Source organism: Dromiciops gliroides, chromosome 1 (assembly GCF_019393635.1).
Source record: "Dromiciops gliroides isolate mDroGli1 chromosome 1, mDroGli1.pri, whole genome shotgun sequence".
NCBI lineage: Eukaryota > Metazoa > Chordata > Mammalia > Microbiotheria > Microbiotheriidae > Dromiciops > Dromiciops gliroides.
In genome coordinates, this window is record NC_057861.1 from 304,111,078 (window position 1) to 304,131,236 (window position 20,159).

The window sequence follows — 20,159 nt, forward strand, 5'->3', positions numbered from 1 at the left end:
TTCTCTTGACTTTCTTTCAGTGAATGAGCATGGTTTCTGGAACATGCGCATCCATCTTTCACAAGACAATGGAATGCAGCCTCCCAGAGGAGAGGACATATTTGTTGGCATGAGCCACGTAGGGTATAGAGAGGGAGAGGTAGGGAGAAGAAAAATTATAACAAACATGTCAAAATGATGATATGCCTTGGTGTTTCAGCTCCAGAGCTGAAAAAAACTTGTCATGCCCATAATTGTCTAAAGCCCAGCTCGGATTGCATAGTGAAGAAAGCAGGCTCCAGACTCCATCCTTTCTAGGACTGTTTGATCTTTCTGTCTCCCAGAAGTAAATTGAATGTAGCGAAAGTCCTCTAGTCAGTTTAGCTGTGGAATGAAAGTAGCCAGATGCTTTGGCTCTCTGTCATTCCTATCCCAAGTCTAAAAAGTGCTTTTTGCCTTATGTGAGACTATTAAGCACCTCACCACACTTACACATATGTGGCCACTGCCCTCACAGATCTGGACTTCTATGAGAGATATCATTGATTCAGATGATTGAAAGAAAAAGTCAAGCTGAATAAATACTCAGCAATTGTAGCAGCTGATTTTTTTTTTGACAAGGCAATTGGGGTTAAGTGACTTGCCCAGAGTCACACAGCTAGTAAGTGTCAAGTGTCTGAGGTCAGATTTGAACTCAGGTCCTCCTGAATCCAGGGCCATTGCTCTATCCACGGTACCACCTAGCTGCCCCTAGCAGCTGATTTTTATATAGCACTTTGACAAAAAGTTATCTTGTTAAAGATAAAGTTATCCTCACAATAGCCCTTGCCCAAAGAAGCCAATGGAGCACTAGGGGAAATAACACACATGTGCGTGTATGTATAAACACACATGCACATATATACATATATACATGTGTGTGTGTGTGTGTGTATATATATAAAATCTCCCCCAGTGCTCTGTAGGCTCTTTTGGACAAGGGCTATTGTGAGTTTAACTTTATCTTTAACAAGATAACTTTTTGTTTTATACATATATATATATACACACATATAAAAACACATCATGTAAGTACAAGTCAATGGGAAGGGTGCACTAGCAGCCCGGGGATAAAGAAAGGCCACATGTGGAAGTGTTTGATTTGGGATTCTAAGGGACTGAGGTATTCAGGAAGAGCTTTCTAGGTATAGGGAATGGCCTGTGCAAAGACAGGGATGTGGGAGACAATGTCATGTGTGAAGAACAGCAAGTTGACCAGTTTAACTGAGTGCATGAAGGGGAATCGTGTATAATAAAGGTGCCATGGTAGGTTGGAATCAGGCTGTGAGAAGATTTAAGTCCTAAGCAGAGAAGTTAGTGTTTGGTTTTAGAGGGAAGAGGGAACCACTGTAGTTTATTGAACAGAGGAGGGCCATGGAGAGACCCATGCTGTAGGAATATCCCTTTGGATATTCCCTTATAGAGAAGAAGGATCAGAGATAGGGAGACCAATTATGAGGCTACTGCAGTAGTTTGGGCAAAAGGTGAAAATATACACAGGTAAAAAACAAAACTGTGATTTTTTCGAAGTCCACAATTAATGTGATATCCATGACTAGAGCAAGTGCATTTTAGGAACAAAATTGGAAGAGGATGCCCTATCTAATGGGAAGAACAATGTGCTGAGTTCTCAGTTGGCTTCCTATGTTAAGAAGAATCATGGCTTTGGACAAGGCACATCTCCCCTCTTTGAGCCTCAGTTTTCAGGAGTATTGAACTACATGGCACTTAAGAGTACCAAAGCCCATTCTATACATTCACATCTAATTCCCACAACTTTGTAAGGTAGGTTATTTTTATCCTCATTGAGCAAACTGCCCAGAACCATATAGCCAGAATCATAGAATTGTAGGGTTTGGAAGGGTCAACTTATCCAGCCCCAGCCCAAACTACAAATCCCCTCTATAACACTCCTCACAATTAGTCATGCAATAATCACATGAAAGACTTTTAGTGATAGGGAATTCACTACTCACCCACCCCACCCCCCAAAGCCAATCCATCTTTAGAGCAATTCTAATTATTAGGGAAATTTTCCCTTGTATTAAGCCAAAATCTTTCTCTATATACATTCTATCCATTGGATTCAGTTCTCCCATCTAGGGACAAGTAGAACAAGAGAGCTATCTAGATGACTGAGGTCTATTATCATAACCCCACTATGTATTCTCTTCCCTAGATTAAACAGCCCCGGTTCCTTTATCCTCATTCAGCATGGCTTTAGTTCTTTATCCACTCTGGTTGCCCTCCCTGGATGCACTCCAGCTTTTCCACATTCGACCTAATTATGGCTCCCCAAGTGCACACAGAACTCCAGATGTGGTCTGACATGAGCAGACAGAGTACAGTCGACTTACCACCTCTTTCACTTTGGACATCTTAATTCTATTTGCGTAGACTAAGATTGCATGAGTTTTTCTGGCTGCTCTGTCACAGTGGGGAAATTCAGCTATTTAAGCATCTGCTGAAGCAGACATTCTGCTAAAAACAGAGCCACTGACCAACCCGGGACCTGCCTTGCTGAGAATTTCATTGTTAGCAAGGTGGAGGAAGCAGTAAAGAGATTGCTATTCTGGACCTCATTCCAACCCATAAGTAGGGCCTGGTTACTGGAATGGAAATGCCCTGAACCTTGGAAGGAAGCAATCACACCACATCATGCTGCTGATTCATTTGGAGACCTAAGTCCACTTTCACATGATCAAATTTCAAGCCATGTCTTCCCTTTAAAAAAAAAAAAGTACTTGTGCAATTGTTGTGGTTGCTTTTTTTAAAATGGTGTTTAGCCCCAAATCAGTATATATAGCTTACAGTAACACTAGGACTCAAATCCAAATCACAGGATTATTGTTGATTTGTCCTTCTGTGGTTAGTTTGCAAGGAACTATTTTAAGATCTTCTCCAAGAAGATACTGCTCCCAACAGTCTCAGACCCAGGTAGATTACCTTGATTTCCATGGCTATCAGTTCAAATTCAGAGAGTGAAGGTAGGGCCCAATGGCTCCCAGAATATTTGGGCAATTTTTCAAACTTCAGTGACAAAAAGTACAGAGTGCTTGTTGTTCCTATGGTGGGTAATGGAAACCCCTTCACCAAAATTGACAACAATGAACATCTAGTCTTTGCTTGAATATCCTCAGTGATGAACAATTCACTACCTCACATGGCAGTCCATTCTACTTTCATAGTTCAGGAACTGAATACTTTCTATGGCATATCTTGTTAACCAAGCCTTGATGACACCAAGTAATAGCAGAATAAGAATACAAAATAAAAGTTATTTTCATGTTGATTTGTAGATATAGTAAAGTTCAATGGATCAGTCAATATGGCTGCTGTCTTTGCTAAGCCTTGTCTTTGGCTTACATCTATCAAGTCTTCCTAATCACCCGTTATGATGACAAACATGACAATATTTAGGTACTTTTTTCTTTTTGTTCTTAACGACTCTTTAGTTTGATTTCCTTCCCAAAGCAGTCTTGGTATTCTAGAAGACAACCATCTCTAAGAGAACTGTCAAAATGATTTCTCTGTTAAATCATCAGCTTTTCTATATACTACCAACAAAACTCAGCAGTTAGAGCTAGAAAAAGAAATTCCATTCAAAACATTTTTAGACTATACAAAATACTTGGAAGTTTGCTTATATATGTGTATAGAAACATAGATACATACATATATATGTATATATGTCCACATATAAATTATATTAATGCAACTATAAAACATTCCTTAGAGAAATAAAAGAAAACCTAAATAATTGAAGAAATATTAATTGCTTATGGTTGGCCCAGGTCAATATTATTAAAATTGGAATGCTACTTAAATTAGTTTACTTATTTAATAATATAGCAAATTGTTACTTTATAGAGATAGATTTTTTATTTTTAGCAAATTCATTTAGAGAAATAAAGATCAAGAATCTCAAGAGATGGGGCACCTAGGTGGTACAGTGAATAAAGCACCAGCCCTGGATTCAGGAGGACCTTAGTTTAAATCCAACCTCAAACACTTGACACTTACTAGCCGTGTGACCCTGGGCAAGTTACTTAGCCCTCATTGCCCCACCCCTCAAAAAAAAATCTCAAGAGAAATAGTGTAAAAGGAGTACTAATAGTACCATATCTATAACTCTACTACAAATCAGTAATCACCAAAATTAGTTAGTATTTGTTTAAAAAATAGCAAAATCACTCAACAGAACATATTAAATATACAATATGTTCAATAAACCCAAAGACCCTAATTATTGAAGTAATGGTTCACTATTCACCCCAAACTTGTTTAAACCAATATTTCACACAATATCCCAAAATAAGCTCCAAATGGACACATAACCTAGAGAAAAAAGGTCATATCATAAACAAATTAGAATAAAATGGTCAGTTTTGATTACATAAATTAAAAAGGTTTTATACAACAAATCAATGCAGCTAAAATTGGAATAGAAACAGTTTTCTAGAAAAACATTTTGCAGCTTCTTCTGATAAAGATCTAGTATCCAACATACATAAGGAAAAGATTCTAATACATAGTAATGAGATCCATTTTCCAAAAAAAAAAACAATCAAAGGATAGAAACAGGCAGTTCTCACAGGAAGAAATTCAAGCTATCAAAAACCATATAAAATACTTTAAATCATTTTTAAAACCCTAGTTAAATATTAATTAGAAAAACTCTGAGTTGCTGTCTCAAAGCTATCATATTTGCAAAGAGGACAAAAAAGCAAAATTATGATTACTGGAGATTCTATAGCAAGATAGATACAGTGATGGATATACTCTTTTTGTGGAGCTGTGAATTGGTCCCACACTTCTGGAAAGAAATTTGGAACCATATCCAAAAAGTCACTAAATTCTATTTCTTTTGACTCAGCTATGCCATTGTTAGGGGTATACAAGGAGATCAAAGAAAGAGTAAAAAGACCCATTTGTATACAAATATTTATAATAGTTCTATTTCTTGTAGCAAAGACATTAGAACTAAGGTAGTGCCCATCAATTGGGAACTGGTGAACAAATTATGGTATATTAATGAAATGGAATGGATGGAATTGTAATATAAGAAATGATCAAAGGAATGGATTCAGGAAAACCTAGGAAGACTTGTATGAAATGATACAGAATGAATTGAATGATGTCAGGCTTAAATTTGATCAAAGAAATGACCAACCACAACTCCAGTGGACCAATAATGAAGTGTGCTATCCACTTCCTGACAGAGAGGTGATAGTCTCAAGGTACAAAATGAGACATAATTTTTGCATGTGGCCAACCTGCTAATTTGTTTTACTTAGTAAGCATATTTGTGTTTCCTTTAAAAAAAACTGGTGGGGGAAGGAAGAGAGGCTAGCAATAGTGTTGTAGGGAAAAAATGAAAAGAGAGTCAATGAGGCATATACAAATGTACAGAAGAGAACAGAGTGACATGTAGAAGGAAACACAAGCAAGTTGGCTTTACAGGAACATTGAATTTCATTACATACTTATAAAAAAGGGAAGCTATATGCAAAAGAGATTACAGTTTCATGCATAATCTTCACTATCTATTCTACTTTGTGTGTAGATATGCTCATTTTGTTTGGTGTTTAAGTTCAGAATTTTTAAAAATTATTTTTTGTGACAAGCTCCTGAGTAGGCTACTAAGTCTAATGCAAATGGTCTTTTTGGGGATCCAGCTTAGGATAATGGGGGAAAAAAAGCAATAAATCATGAGTGAGGTCCTCCTACTGTTGTTATGGAATTATGTGACCTTGGACCAGTCATTTTATTTCCTTGTTTTTTAGTTTTCTTAGCAATATATTAGTCAGAGTGGCTGCATGATCTTTGAGATGCTGCCCAGATCTAAATAAAATCATACTATTCCATTCTTAAGGACAACTTGATAGAAAGAAAAAGAAAGGGTGAAGATTACTTGTGTTTGTTTTTTGGACTTTCATGCCACTGAGATTCCTCCCAGGTTCCTGTCAAAAGGGTCTATCTCAAGCTATATGAATAAAAGCAAGAATGCAAAATACATTGACATTATAAGATCTATTAAAGACTTAGAACTTTTTATGTTATGTCAAAGGTGATTTGACCTTTACTGCATAAGACTAATTTTACTAACCCTTCATTCCATTGTATCCACTGTGTTTTAACCATTAGTTATATTTTTGTCTTTCAATTATTTGCTCATATCTTGCTTCTGTTGCTTACTACCTGTGTGACAAAGAGTCAAACCATATAATCCCCCTACCCCGGATTTCAGTCCCCCTTATCTGTAATAGAAGAAGGTTGAATGAGTTGGCCTCTGAGGTCTTTCCCCACTCTATCTCTACAATCTGATGATTCTAAATGTAGATCATATGGTTCTCCTCTATCCATAAATTTATCTTCTCCTTCAAGTCAGTTAGACCTGCTATTTATGACAAGGTTTCCATTTAAAATTTTCTCTTTTCTCCCTTGTAGGTACAAAGGTTTTAAAGGCAACTGTTCCATGACCTTCATTGATCAGTTTAAAGCCCTGCACCAGTGTAATAAGTATTGTGAAATGCTGGGGCTAAAATCCCTTCAAACCAATAACCAGAAACAGAGGAAACCAGTCATTGGGAGAGGCAAAGTTCAGCCACCCGCCACCTCTGCCAAGAAGGCTGGGGCCAATGCCCCCACAGAGAAGAAAACAGACTCCACAGTTAAGTCACCTGTGAGCAGAGAGTGAGAGAGAAGAGCAGAGACCTCATGGAAGAGGGACTTCACAGTCAGTTATAAGACTGTAGCTATTCCCAGTTTCCAGTGCCTTCAGATGCTTTGGAAACTCTGACCTGCTGTCCTCATTGAAATGTTAAGCAGGAGAGACTTACTGGGAAAGCAAACCAAACTGTCCACTGGAGTGATAGTCAGTCCTCTCTTCATACAAACTTTTCAGAATTTTTACCAATTTCACATGTTTGTATTTGTGGGTTTTGCACATTGTTGTATTATCGAGGACTTGGTGCAAGGATGGGACTATCCCTTGTCCTATTACCTTCCTTACTTCACTTCCCACTCAAAACTAGACCAGTGAGGCTATGGCATTCAGCTGCTATATAAACTTAAAATAGGAATGACTGACTCTCTATATTGAGATTTTGCACTAGTGTTGATTACTAGCCTTATTGTTGAAATTTTTCAGTAATAATGACCTTTTTCATAATTATTTGCACAGTTGTTACCCTTATGAAACTTTGACAACCAGGTGTACTTTTCTGTTTAATTAAATTCCTATTTAAACAAAAGCAAGCTGTGTGAGTACTTGGATCATTGCCGGCATCTTTTCTGTGTAATTGGTACCATAAGCCAGATCTCTTGGGTTTAGTAATCACCTAATAAGGTGACCTACTCATATGACATTTCCTTTTTAAAACAGAAAAGCTCTAAAAATGGACATCTGTGGTTTCTCTATTCTTAGGTCTACACTTGAAAAGGCACAAACTTTCTATTATCTTCTATAAATCCAGAACCCCAAAGATTGATGACGCTTTCTCTGGTTACACAAAGAGTCATAAACATTGGGCCGTATTTTCTCCTTTACACACAGGAGGGTGTTAGCTCTACACCCTTCTGGGTTTACTCGGTCCCTCCTCACGTTGTGCCTTTTCCTTACTATTGCCACCCCCAACCCAGCTCTCACTAACTGTTTTTTCACCACTTGATTATGACAGTTCTTTCTGAGCAGTTATTGGGAAAATAGAACAGATCTGCTGACCTTTGATGAGATAGGCTATTGTCAAATAGCTAGACAGATTTACTGGTATCATGTCCATATGAGCAGACATGCTCCACCCAGGACATCAACACTAAATTTTCCAAAAGACAACTGCATAGACCTTTCCCCTCCTTCCCCCTCTACCATCCACCCTCCACCAAAGAACCTTTAAGGTTGGAAGAAAAGTTGTTAACTTTGGCTCTTCTTCCTTTCTGCCAAAGAATTTTCCTGTCAAGAGACTAGTGCATCAGGGCATATATGGGACAGGGATTTCAGATGGACAATGAGTTGAGCTCTGAAGTGAATGAAAGTAAGATATTAGGTATATTAGGTGCATTTTACACAAACTCAGAGCTGAAAGACCATGTAGCCCAACTTGCATCCTACTGAGAAAAGAATTCTTGCTTCAATATATCTGACAAATAGTCATCCAGCCTTTACTTAAAGACTTCTGATGATGGGAAATGCACTCAATCTCCTGATATAGTCCATTTCCTGCTAAATAGTTCTAATTATTGGGAATTTTCCCCTCATTTCATTAGTACCTTTGCCTTTTGAAACTTCCAGGCATTGCTTCTAGCTTAAGCAGAAGAAATCTAATTCCTTTTCTTCATTACTTTTCAAATATCCCGTGACTCTTACCGTATCTCCATTAAGTCTTTGGATCTTCAAGCTAAATGCCTTTAGTTCCTTTAACTCGTTCTCATATAGTATGAACTTGAGACACTTCCCCAACTTGGTTTCCCTACTCTGGACACACTTTTAATTTATCAGAGACCTCCCCAAAATGTGCCCAGAGTTAAACACAGTCTTTTAGATGTGGCCTGACTAGAGAAGAGTATGGAGCTATTATCGCCTCCCTAGTCCAAGATGCTATGGCTCTCTTAGTTCAACCAAAGACTGCAGTACCCTTTTGGGTTGCAACATTGCACCATTTATTTAAATTGACCTTGCAGTTCACTAAAAGCCCCAATCCTTTTTCAGAGAAATTGTTGTCTATCCATGCTTTATTCATCTTGTATTTTTGAAAAGAGCTATAACTGGGCACCTAGGTGACACAGTAGATAAAGCACCGGCCCTGGATTCAAGAGGACCTGAGTTCAAATCCGGCCTCAGACACTTGACACTTACTAGCTGTGTGACCCTGGGCAAGTCACTTAACCCTCATTGCCCTGCAAAAGAAAAAAGAAAAGAGCTATAACTAAGGATTTTCTGCCTAGAACAAGGGGTTGGACAGACAGACAGGAAGGAATTTCACCTGGGGCATAGCCACCAAGGGAAAAGAAGCTAGCCTCTGGGGCACCAAGAGATTTCTATGCTATCGAAGGAATGGACACTTCTTTGGAGTGAGGGGAGGGATTTTGGTTGGGGGGAGAACATGCTCCTTAATGGGCTCTCCTTCCATCAAGGTGGGTGTTGTCATGGAGGAGCTGATCTGGGATGTGACCACTGAAGGGGAAAAAAGTGTACCACAGGATACCACTAGGTTTTTCTACTTCTAAAGGATTGGCCAATGCCAATCAATGGAGGGTTGGGTCAAGGGAGGAAGGAAATATGCACCAGGGTAGTGCTCTTAGTACTTTCAAGATTTTGTTGCCCTAGGGCAATTGATTCTTCTTATAAAGTTGATTTTTTTTGTACCCAAGAGTAAGACTTTACATTTATCCCTATTCAATTTTATTTTATTCCATTCAGCCTAGTGTTCTAGCCTAGCAAGATGTTTTTGTATCCTTTCATCCACTGTGTTAGCCTTCTCTCTTAACTTTGTGTCATCTGCATATATATTTATTCCTTTTATTTAAGTCAATGATAAAAATGTTGGACAAAAGAATGCCAAGCACAGATGCCTTGGTTATTCCACTGGAAACTTCCTTCTATGTTGACACTGAACCATCAATGAATACTCTTTGCATTTGTTCATTCAAACAGTTCTAAATTCTCCTAAGTGTACTACTGTGGAGGCTTCATCTCTCCATCTTTTCTATAAAACTGTGTTAAATGCTTTGCTAAAATCAAGTCAGCCTGTAACTACTTCATTCTCATGTCTAGTAATCCTATGGAAGAGACAAATGAGGTTAGTCTGGCATATTTGGGGGGGGCAATGAGGGTTAAGTGACTTGCCCAAGGTCACACAGCTAGTAAGTGTCAAGTGTCTGAGGTCGGATTTGAACTCAAGTCTTTCTGAATCCAGGACCAGGCTTTATGCACTATACCACCTAACTGCCCCCTGGCATAATTTCTTCTTGACAAAGCCACCCTAGATCACCGTGGTCTTTATCTCTTTTCCTGTTTATTAATAATCCTTCGAATAGTGCATTCTAGCATTTTGTCAGGATTCAGAATCTAGTTCACTGACCTATACTTTACAAACTCTGGTTTTTGGGGGTTTTTCTGGAAAGTTAGGACATTTGCCTCTCCCCAGTCCTATGGTACCTCAACATTCATGATTATTCCAAGAAATACTTCATCTAGGCCTCTTATGACTTGAACTCTTCAAAAGCAACTAAGTATTCTCTTACTCTCTCCTTAACTTACCTTGGGCATCAACTTCCTGTCAGTCAAAAATCATTCCCTTAGCACAGAAATGAGAAACAAACCAAAAAAAAAGAGTTGAATCTTTCTGCCTTTGAGATCTCCAATGTCTATTTATAATTTCTTCTTTTACCTTGAGAAGAGATCTTGTCCCATTTTTCCCCTTTCCCCTAATATATCTAAAGACAAAAATAAAACATAAAAATCTGTTGTTATTTTTGTCTTTAGATCCACCAGTCAGCCATAGCTGATTGATTCCAAGTTTAATTGTTCCCAGTGTTATTTTTGTCAGACCAGGCTACACTTTAGTGTTCATTCTCCAGGACTTGATGTGGTTTTATTCTGTATATGGCTTTTTAAAATGTAAGGTTTTTACTTTATTATTTTTTTTCGGGGCAATGAGGGTTAAGTGATTTGCCCAAGGTCACACAGCTATTAAGTGTCAAGTGTCTGAGGCCAGATTTTAACTCAGGTCCTTCTAAATCCAGGGCTGGTGCTTTATCCACTGTGCCACCTAGCTGCCCCCAAAATGTAAGTTTTTTGATGATTCTTTATGCAACAACACAGGCCTCTTTAGAGAACTCATCAGAATTATTTCTCTTTGTGCCTTCAGAATTTCATCTCTGTTAACTTCCCATATTTCCTGGATTGATTACTACTGCAGAATTTGAGTTCATGACATCTTATGTGTCTTTTCTATGAACTCTTTTGAAATCTGTTCCAGAAATTCAGATTCCAATCTGAGATACCAACTTATTTGGGAAATTGTACAGTGTATAATTCCAAATTGCTCCCCCAGCATAAAAAACTATCCAAAAAAGCAACAACAAAACAAAAGTTCTTCTTGTGATGCTGTATAATTGTAAATCTTGGAGCATTAACCTCTAAGAAATTAAAGTTGTAGGCTACTCAAAGGGTAACAGAGAGAGGTATATATAGTGGGCAAAAGTAGAATGCAGCATATTTCCAGAGATAGCCAGTGAGCAAGAAGCAATTTAAGGCATATCATTCAAGAAATGCATGCTAAGAAAACAAACAAGCAAACAAACAAATAAAAAGAAATGTATGCTCAAAAAAAGAGGCTGGCCAGTCATGTAGCAAAATATGAGCAATGCTAGATGAACAATCCATGTGCTATTCTGGTCCCCAGGAAATGTAAAAAGAAACAGAAGGCCTCCAGCTACATCTTCTGTGGAGATCTATGGGAGAATGTAGATAAGAATCATATGTGATAAGAAGGTATGGATGTATTGCAATTTCTATCAATGGAAGGAATGCCCACATTTATGAGGTCACAAGCTCATACAAAGTATTCTACAGTTGGAGATAAGAACCTGAGAAGTAGCTCTTTCATCCCACCTCATTCATCCCCCCTCCTCATTCCAGAGCTAGGATCTATTCTGTTGGAGTATGGATTGGATAAGGAGGCGGGGGAGGGGGGGTGGCAAAGAGCTTTACATAGCTTGTTTGATCCTCACAAATAGCTCTCCATGGTAGATCCTATTATTATTCCCATTTTACAGATAGGAATGGGCAAGATTAAAATGACTTGCCCTGGATCAAAGAGCTAGTAAGTCTCTGAAGTAAAATCTGAAAACAGATCTCTCTGACTCCAAGTCCAACACTTTATCCACTGCACCACCTAGCTGTGTAGCCATTTTATATAAGAGTTTAGTCAATATTACCCAGGTGGAGTCTCATTCATAGGGTTAACTTATTTTCCTTAGTTTCTGGCAATGGGAAAATTCTGGGTGACTGTTGCTCCAATCATTGTTTGCTACTGCCATTCTAAGAGGTTCATTGATTTCCCCCAGCATTGCAAGCAAATTGTGTTCATTGAATGATAAAATGGCAGAGCAGGAAGGGACCCCAGATTGTCTAGTTTACTCTCTCTCATTTTACAGATGAGCCCAGGGAGATGGGGAACCTGCCCAAGGTAACTTTAAAGAGTTGTTTCCTACCAATCTCCAGAGAGAGAAGCTTAGAGATAAAAGGCTTATTGAATCCATTAAACAGATGGAGCCCAGACTTGAATGCTTGAGATCCACTAGACAAAAAGAGAATGTTTTAGTCTAGGTCACTCAACAGGCATTTATTAAGCACCTACAATGTCCTGGGTATTAGGAATACAAAGATTAAAATGAAAAAATCCCTACTTTCAGGGAGCTTACATTTTATCGCCCAAAGTGGTCTATGTGATGATCATTCGGCAGATAGAAAGCACCACCCCATTCATAGCTATGGTGGACAGTTTCATGTTTGACTTAGTTTGACAACTTGACAGGTAAAGTCTATATTCTTCCTTTACACCCCAATAAGTGGTACCAGAAAAAGGGGATTATGGGTCCCTCTGACCTTTATAGACTGGTGTTTTCTACAATTGTTTTGACCACATTTCTGAGGAAGAAATTATATGAGGAAGAAACTCAAGGAATTTGGTTCTTCTAGAGTGAGAACAAGTCTTTTCCTGCCTCCATCCTATAGTCAAGTAATCAGTCAATAAACTTCGGCTATCAGATTTCTAATTTATCAAAACATTTTGCCCGAGGAGATGTAAAGTTATTTCCTAGTTTCTTTCATTTAAAATTTTTCTCCCTCCAAAAAATGTTTTAAGAAATAGGAATCACAGTGGCAAAAGGTTGTTGTCAGAAAAAATCTGGAGGAAAAATTCTTGTTATTGTTTATATTTTTGTCTCTAAAAAATCATCTCACTCTCAAATTAATTCCCTTGGCCCTTATGTCAGAAAATGATTCCTTTCTTAGTGAAAGTCACAAAATTTAAGAGCTGGAAGGGATCTTTGAGAATGTCTATTCCAAACTCCTCATTTCCTAATAACTTAGGAAACTCAGGCCTATAAAGGTGGAGCCATTTGTCCCAGATCAGGCAAGTGAACAGCAAATTCAAAACAAAAACCTTCTCCCCTCATTCCAATTCTTACTTTCTTTCTGGGGCAGCTAGGTAGATAGAGCACTAGCCCTGAAGTTAGGAGGACCTGAGTTCAAATATCACCTCAGATACTTACTAGCTATGTAACCCTTAGAATGTTATTTCCATTAGAATGTAAGCTCCTTCAGGGCACAGACTATTTCCCCTTTTTCTTTTTATTGCTAATGCTCAGCACAGTGTGCAACATATAATAAGGGCTTAATGAATGCTTGCTGCTGGCTTGTTTGATCCCTACCATCCTAGAACTCATATCGACAACTCTAATCCTACTTTTTGCCCCACCCCTTTACTGGTGGCTGGGCAGTGACTTAAGCAGATTGGGTGAAAGAAGTGACCCCAGCAAACTGATCCCAAAGGCATCTCAAGGCCTTTATATCTTTGCTGTTGTTCAGTCATGTCTGACTGTGATCTCATTTGGGGCTTTTCTTGGCAAAGATACTGGAGTGTTTTGCCATTTTCTCACTTTACAGATGAGAAAACTGAGGCAAACAGGGTTAAGTGACTTTCCTGGGATCAAACAGCTAGTATCTGAGGTAGGATATGAACTCAGAAGATGGGTCTTCTTAACTCCCAGCTGCCCCTTATCAGCCTCCCACTATCTCCTCATCTCTCACACGCTCACTGACAGCCTCCTTAGGCTTCCTTTCAAAGTCTCCACTGGGCCCCTACCATTCTCCTTTCAAGACTGCCTATGATGCTATTACCCAATTTCACAAAGTTAAAAATAGTGGGGAGCAGGGAATAGGAAGAACATACTGAGTGATGATGTGCTCTTCCACTCAGCAGCTCCTCCTTTCCCTCCACCCCTACCAATTATCTTTGGCCCTCAGTCTCCCTAGGGATGGTCTTGGGTGGGATTGTTTTGCCATCTGCCCAATCAGCCAAATCATGACCATCTTCTTTAGAATTAATTGTTATTTTCTTTGTATTGGGAAATAACAGGGTGCTCACACCAAGGGCTCTATGACACAAGAAGTCCCAGAAATACACACATTCTTTGTAATTGCTTCAGAGGGCCAAGGCTGGTAATAGAATGAGATGTTATTGATTTTCCTGCTTTGGCCAATCAGTGAGCTTTATTATTAGATATATCAAGGACTCATATACTGAAAATATCCTCACGCTTTATCCTTTATTGTCCCCCCCCAACCTCCTCCCCCCAGCTTTTCTCAAATCACTTAGCTAGGATAGTCTTAAATGTTGTTATTTCTCAGCCCTGGGAGTCTGTCCCTTTCTGACTGCTCCCATGACTGCATAGATGCCCAAGGGCATTCTTTTTGTGCAGGACTCTGTCATGAAGCTATATTTGTGCCTTGCAAGTCACAGTAAATGAATGTTTCATTAACATGTGTCTGGTGTCCCTGGAGTTGGGTGCATCTCTAATAAGGATGGCAGGAAAATCACGACATCATGCCAATAGCATAAGAGCTTGGCTGGCTCTCACCCTGGATGGATGGGAAGCTTTTCTGAATATTCCACTCTCTGCTTGCTATACCCACACCTCCCTAGGGATGCTTCTGATCATCCCTGTAATTAGAGCCAAAGATTCAATAGGATTATTATTTTAAATGAATGCCAGAAGAAGTAATTATTTTCTAATTATAAAGTGCTTTTCTAAATATATAGATGGTTACGTGTGTGCTTGCATGTGCCACACCAGCCAGGAGAGAGAGATGCTGACAAATGGATTTTATCTTTCTGGCTCTGTTCCAAAGGAGCTGTGTAGCCCCAAAGCAGAAGGGCTGACTCAATTGAAGTCATTTTGGGGTGGACAGATGCTACTTGGACTGGAATGTTTTAAAAAACAAACAAAACAAGAGACACTGTTTTGATTCTGCATGATAGCCAAAGGGGGAATCTCCCAGTTCTCTCTCTCTTTCAGACATCTAGGATCCTTTGAGAAGCTCCAGAACAGCTTGAAGGTAAGGTTAAGGTCAATTGAATTATTTACTGAAGTGAGTCACAAATTTTATTGACAGATTCCTGTGTTGCCGACAGATATTTATAAACATGGCTGAAAACATTTTAAAATTTCACTTTTCCAGTAGAGGACAAAATGGTCCCAAATAAAAATTCTAATTAGCTCCTAAGCCTAAAACTTCATGCCAGCTTCCATTTTAGGTCCTGGAGATTCAAAGCTATAGTCAAGCTCTTTGTGATAGCTCTATGGCTCTCACTAGTTGGTGGCCTGTAAATCTATTAGCAAGGTAACCTACCCATGCAAGTCCCCACCTTCTCTGCAGCTTATAGTCTTAGAGAGCTGCCTCTCAGAGGTGATGTGATTCATAAATATTCATGTTGTGGGTGTCCACTGATAGTGACTGAGTCCAGAAGATGACACAGGATGAGGACACCATAGAGGATTTCTGACTGATGATTAGGCTATCTTATGTCCCTCCCACTTCTCCTGATACAGCCATGCTCTGTGATTTGTTCTTGCCAGAACTGATCTGTCTGCTTAATTGTATCCTCTCTTGTATCAATGAGGTCTGTATTGCTGCTCCTGGGTTAAAGTTAAAACGAAAGAAATCAACCAAATCAAGGCCCAGATGAACAGAAGGGGCACCTCTAAGTGAATTATCAGTCAATTTAAGTTGAGCATCCACTGTCTGGGAAGCACAGGGTGATAAGTGCTGGGATACAAAGAGGAGCAAAAGACAGCTCTTGCCCTCAGGGAGGTCACAGTTTGACTGGGGAGACGACAAGTAAACAACCATGTGAAAACAAACTATATGTGATAAATTGGAAATAATCAACCAAGGGAAAGCATTAAAAGTAAAGGACGATGGAAAAGATTGGTTTTTTTTGTTTTGTTGTTGTTGTTGTTGTTGTTGGAGGGATTTAAGGTAGAATTTGAAGGAAGCCAGGATGTAGGGATAGAAGTATAATTGCCTATCTTTTCTGTCTCCTAGTGACAGCCTTCATTCTTGATAAGTGTTACCAGGCTCAAAAAGGAAAACAAAAAGTAATACAAATGAACCCTTTCCCCCACTTCCCTTGGAGACCTAAATAAATTCACTGCATGTTTTGGAATATATTTCAAACTGTCTAACAAGGTTGCCTTTCAAAAGTCCAATCAATCGAAAAAGTACAAACCCAATTATTACCAATTGAATCATATTTTCAGGATAGTAGAGCAGATATTTGCTCCTTGAAGGAATCTGATTGGAAATATATCACCCTTCAATGTACCTTTCACGTAAACCAAAATTTTCAGGTTTCGAGATTTGGGATATGCTACTGTCTCTATTAAATTGTTTTGAAGCAATCAATTATTAAACATCTATTAAATGATAACCTCATTCCAGGCACTAGGCTAAGTGTTGGGAATACAGAGACAAGAAAGAAATAGGCCCTACCCTCTGTGAAACTACATATATGTATATATGTATATATATATATATATATATATATATATATGTGTGTGTGTGTGTGTGTGTATGTATATATATATATATACATACATATACATATATTTAGTAGCATATACAAAATACATACCCAATGACTATAAGACAATGGGCAGAGGAAATTACAAAAGACTTTATGGAGAAAGAAGGTAGAGGTTGAGCTGAGTTTTGCAGGAAACTAGGGATTCCAAGAGATTGAAGTGAAGAGGACAAGCCTTCCAGGAATGGGAGGGGATGGTGGGGGGAAGGGGTGCAGCACTGCAAAAACACAGAGATGAGGTGTTGGGTGTGAAGAATAGCAAGTAGCTAGGAGGGCTGGACTGCAAGTTCATTTGGGGGAGAAATGCATAAGAAGATTAGAGAGGTTCAAGTCTGAAGGGCTTTAAATACCAGACAGAGGAGTTTATATTTGATCCTGTCAGCAACAAGGAGCCACGGGAGTTTACTGAGTGACATAGTCAGACCTCTGTTTTAGAAAAATCCCTATGGTACTAAGTAGAGGATGGATTGCAGTGGAGAGTTGAGGGAGGGACACCAAAGAGAAAGCTATTGCCAAAGGTCAGTGTTAACAACTTTAGAGAAGGACAGAACCTACTGCTCAACAGGCAGAAATGGCCTTCACCCACATAGACTTATGGGATATTGAGTTTTCCCTTATTTCCTGGGGCAAAGAAATGTGTGGTTTGGAGATTCCGTGGGATTTAGAAAGGCCAGGAGAAAAGAGTAAAATATTGAGAGGAAGAAGAGGAGGCATTCCCTTCCCCAATAGCAGCAGAGAAAAGGCTGAGTACAGGGGTTTGTGTTTTTGTTTTGTTTTGCTCTTGTTTTTAAATAGCAGTGGCACCAAGGACAGCAGATGTGATGCGGTTTCCTCTCCTGGGCACATGGAGAAAAGAAATGAAAGAGGGGGGTAAATGGAAAGATACAGGACTACTTTTTGTCGTGCCTGCTTACCCATGCAGCTGAAGTTCTTCCAAAAGCAGACATGTGGGAGCACATCTGACTGATTGTCCCAACCATTTTCCTTTGCCCTCCTTTGGCTGGGGGTAACATGTCAGTTTTTGAGCTCATTCATTTATTCTACTATAAGATGTATTTTTTTAGTGAACTATTTTTAATTCTCATACACATTTGGAGGTACTGTAAAGCAAGACTTAGGAAGTCAGGGAGGAAGAGAAACAGAAATCACAACCACCCCTCATACTTTCTTTTCCTAAATCCATCTCTGGGGCCTGCCAGGGGGTCCATACTGAAAGTCACACTTCTTGGTCTTAACAATTGAAAGATTCTAAATGGCCATTGAAATTTCTGCTTTGGGAAACATAACTAGTGAAAATACTCTGTAATATGCATCTAGTTAGAGAGAAATTCTAACAGTAGACCAAGAATTGGGGTCCTCAACCTGAAACTATGAAGAAAACTTCCCACCTACATGCCTTTTAATAAGCTTCCTCCCACCCCTGTGCCTGGAATGCACTCCCTCCTTGGCTCTATCTCTTAGAATTCTTATCTTCTTTCATGGCACATGGTGGGCACTTATATGTTGAATTGAATTGAAGGGAGATAAGGTGAACACTCATCATTGATTATAATTTCGGTTAGCCCACTTCCGCAGAAGGAGACATATTAAAGTTGATTTTCTTATACTACAGCAATTAAGTAACAATTTGCAGAAAAATAAAGAATTATTTTTGAAAAACAATGAAAATAAGCGTCTTCTAGGCTATTTCTGCCAGTAGGCACCTGAGGTAGCCACTTTGGTTTTAGGATTGGAAGGGCCCTGAAGAGTTCTTGCCCATCAAAAACATTTCCCCCACTCATTGTGGGGGAAACTCCTACCAGGACAGTCGGACCTATAATGGTTCCCTGGGCTCATGCCCAAGTAGTCCTACTAATAGCCACAATCAGTTGGTACCACTTAGTTCCCACCTGAAATCTTAGACCTGCTATAAGCTCAAAAACTAATCTAACCTCCAGGCCCAGGAAATTAAGAATCCATTGACCAGGAGTTCAAAATCAATTCTTCCTTTCTATTTTGTTGTTGTTGTTTAATTGTATCTAACTCTTTGTGACCCTGTCAACCATAGCACACCAATATTGTCCATGGGGTTTTCATGGCAAAGATACTGGAATGGTTTGCCATTTCCTTCTCTAGTGGGTTAAGGCAAACAGAGGTTAAGTGGCTTGCTGAGGGTCACACAGCCAGTGAGTGTCTGAGGCCTGATTTTACCTCATGTCTTCCTTACTCTAGGCCCAGAGCTCTAACCACTGAGCCCCCAAGCTGCCTCCGTTCCTTTTATATAGTGCTGCTTTATATCCCTGGTTCTAGAAAGTGGGCATTTACCTCATGTCCGTGTACCATCCTGCCCTCACGGATGCTGGCTCCCTGCAAGCTTGGACATGTTTGGATGCTCTGCATCTTGCCTGCTCCCTTATTCTCCTGACATTGCTCTGGTTGCCCACTGACACATCTACTTAAAGCTTTCCAGTAGACACGAGAGTGTGCTCAAACTGGTTCAGCAGAATCAATTGCTAAATTTTCAGTGTAAGCATTTACACTTCAGAAATCAGCAGTGCTACAAATCAGGGCTTGATTTATTGTTTTGTTTAATGTCTAGAATTAAGAAAGTGAGAAAGAAAATGATAATGATGCAGATTAACTTGACAATAAAAGGCCTGGAAAGACTTGTATGAACCGATGTATAGTGAAGTGAGCAGAACCAAGAGAACATTGTGCACAGAGACAGCAATATTGTCTGATGAAGAACTGTGAAGGACTTGACTATTCTCAACAAGACAATCATCCAAGACAATCCCAAAGGACTAATGATGAAGCATATTATCCACCTCCAGAGAAAGAACTAATATTGATTGAAAAAAGACTGAAACGTGCTATTTTCACTCTTTCATTTCTTTCTTTTATTCAAGTTTTCTCATATAAAATGACTAATATGGTATTGTTTTACATAATCATACAAGTATAACATATATATGATTGCTTGCAGCCCAAGGGAGGAGGAAGGGGAGGGAAGGAAGGAGGTATAAAAATTGGAACTCAAAACTATAAAGAAAAATGTTTATTACTTTAAAAAAATAAAAATAAAAGGTAAAATAGGGGGAAAAAGATTAACCTGACAATGGAGAGCAGTTGTTAACCATTTACTTGCACACCGAGAGCAGACCTCCTAGCTGCTAACTGCCCATCTACCTCAACTTTTCTCCACTGTCATTCCCTACCTGAGTGAGCCTGGCCAATATTTGATTCCTAGCCATCCCCAGTCCAGTCTATCCTGCCAACAAGAAGACTCTAACTCTAATAGACCTTCAGGATAAAAATATTGCATTTCTACAAATGCCTCAAAATGCAAAGATGTTACCTGGGCTGAGGAAGTAATATAAAATCAAGAGAAAGTAAAATCAATTCACTAAAACAGATTAATTTATGAGGGAACAGAGCCATGAAGGATGAGGCACAAAACAAGTTGGTTTTGGTGAGGAAGTGAGAAACTGGAACAATAATCCCACT

General features: G+C 39.1%; 1 protein-coding gene across 1 annotated transcript in view; it reads left to right on the forward strand.

Annotated features, from left to right (window-relative positions):
* The window catches only part of ALPK2 (alpha kinase 2), a 180,892-nt gene extending 173,618 nt beyond the window's left edge, over positions 1 to 7,274 (forward strand). Inside the window, 1 exon segment of the mRNA XM_043966972.1 lies at positions 6,469 to 7,274. Coding sequence (XP_043822907.1) covers positions 6,469 to 6,718 — 250 coding nt within the window. The 3' untranslated portion in view covers positions 6,719 to 7,274.
* The last annotated feature ends 12,885 nt before the right edge of the window (positions 7,275 to 20,159 follow it).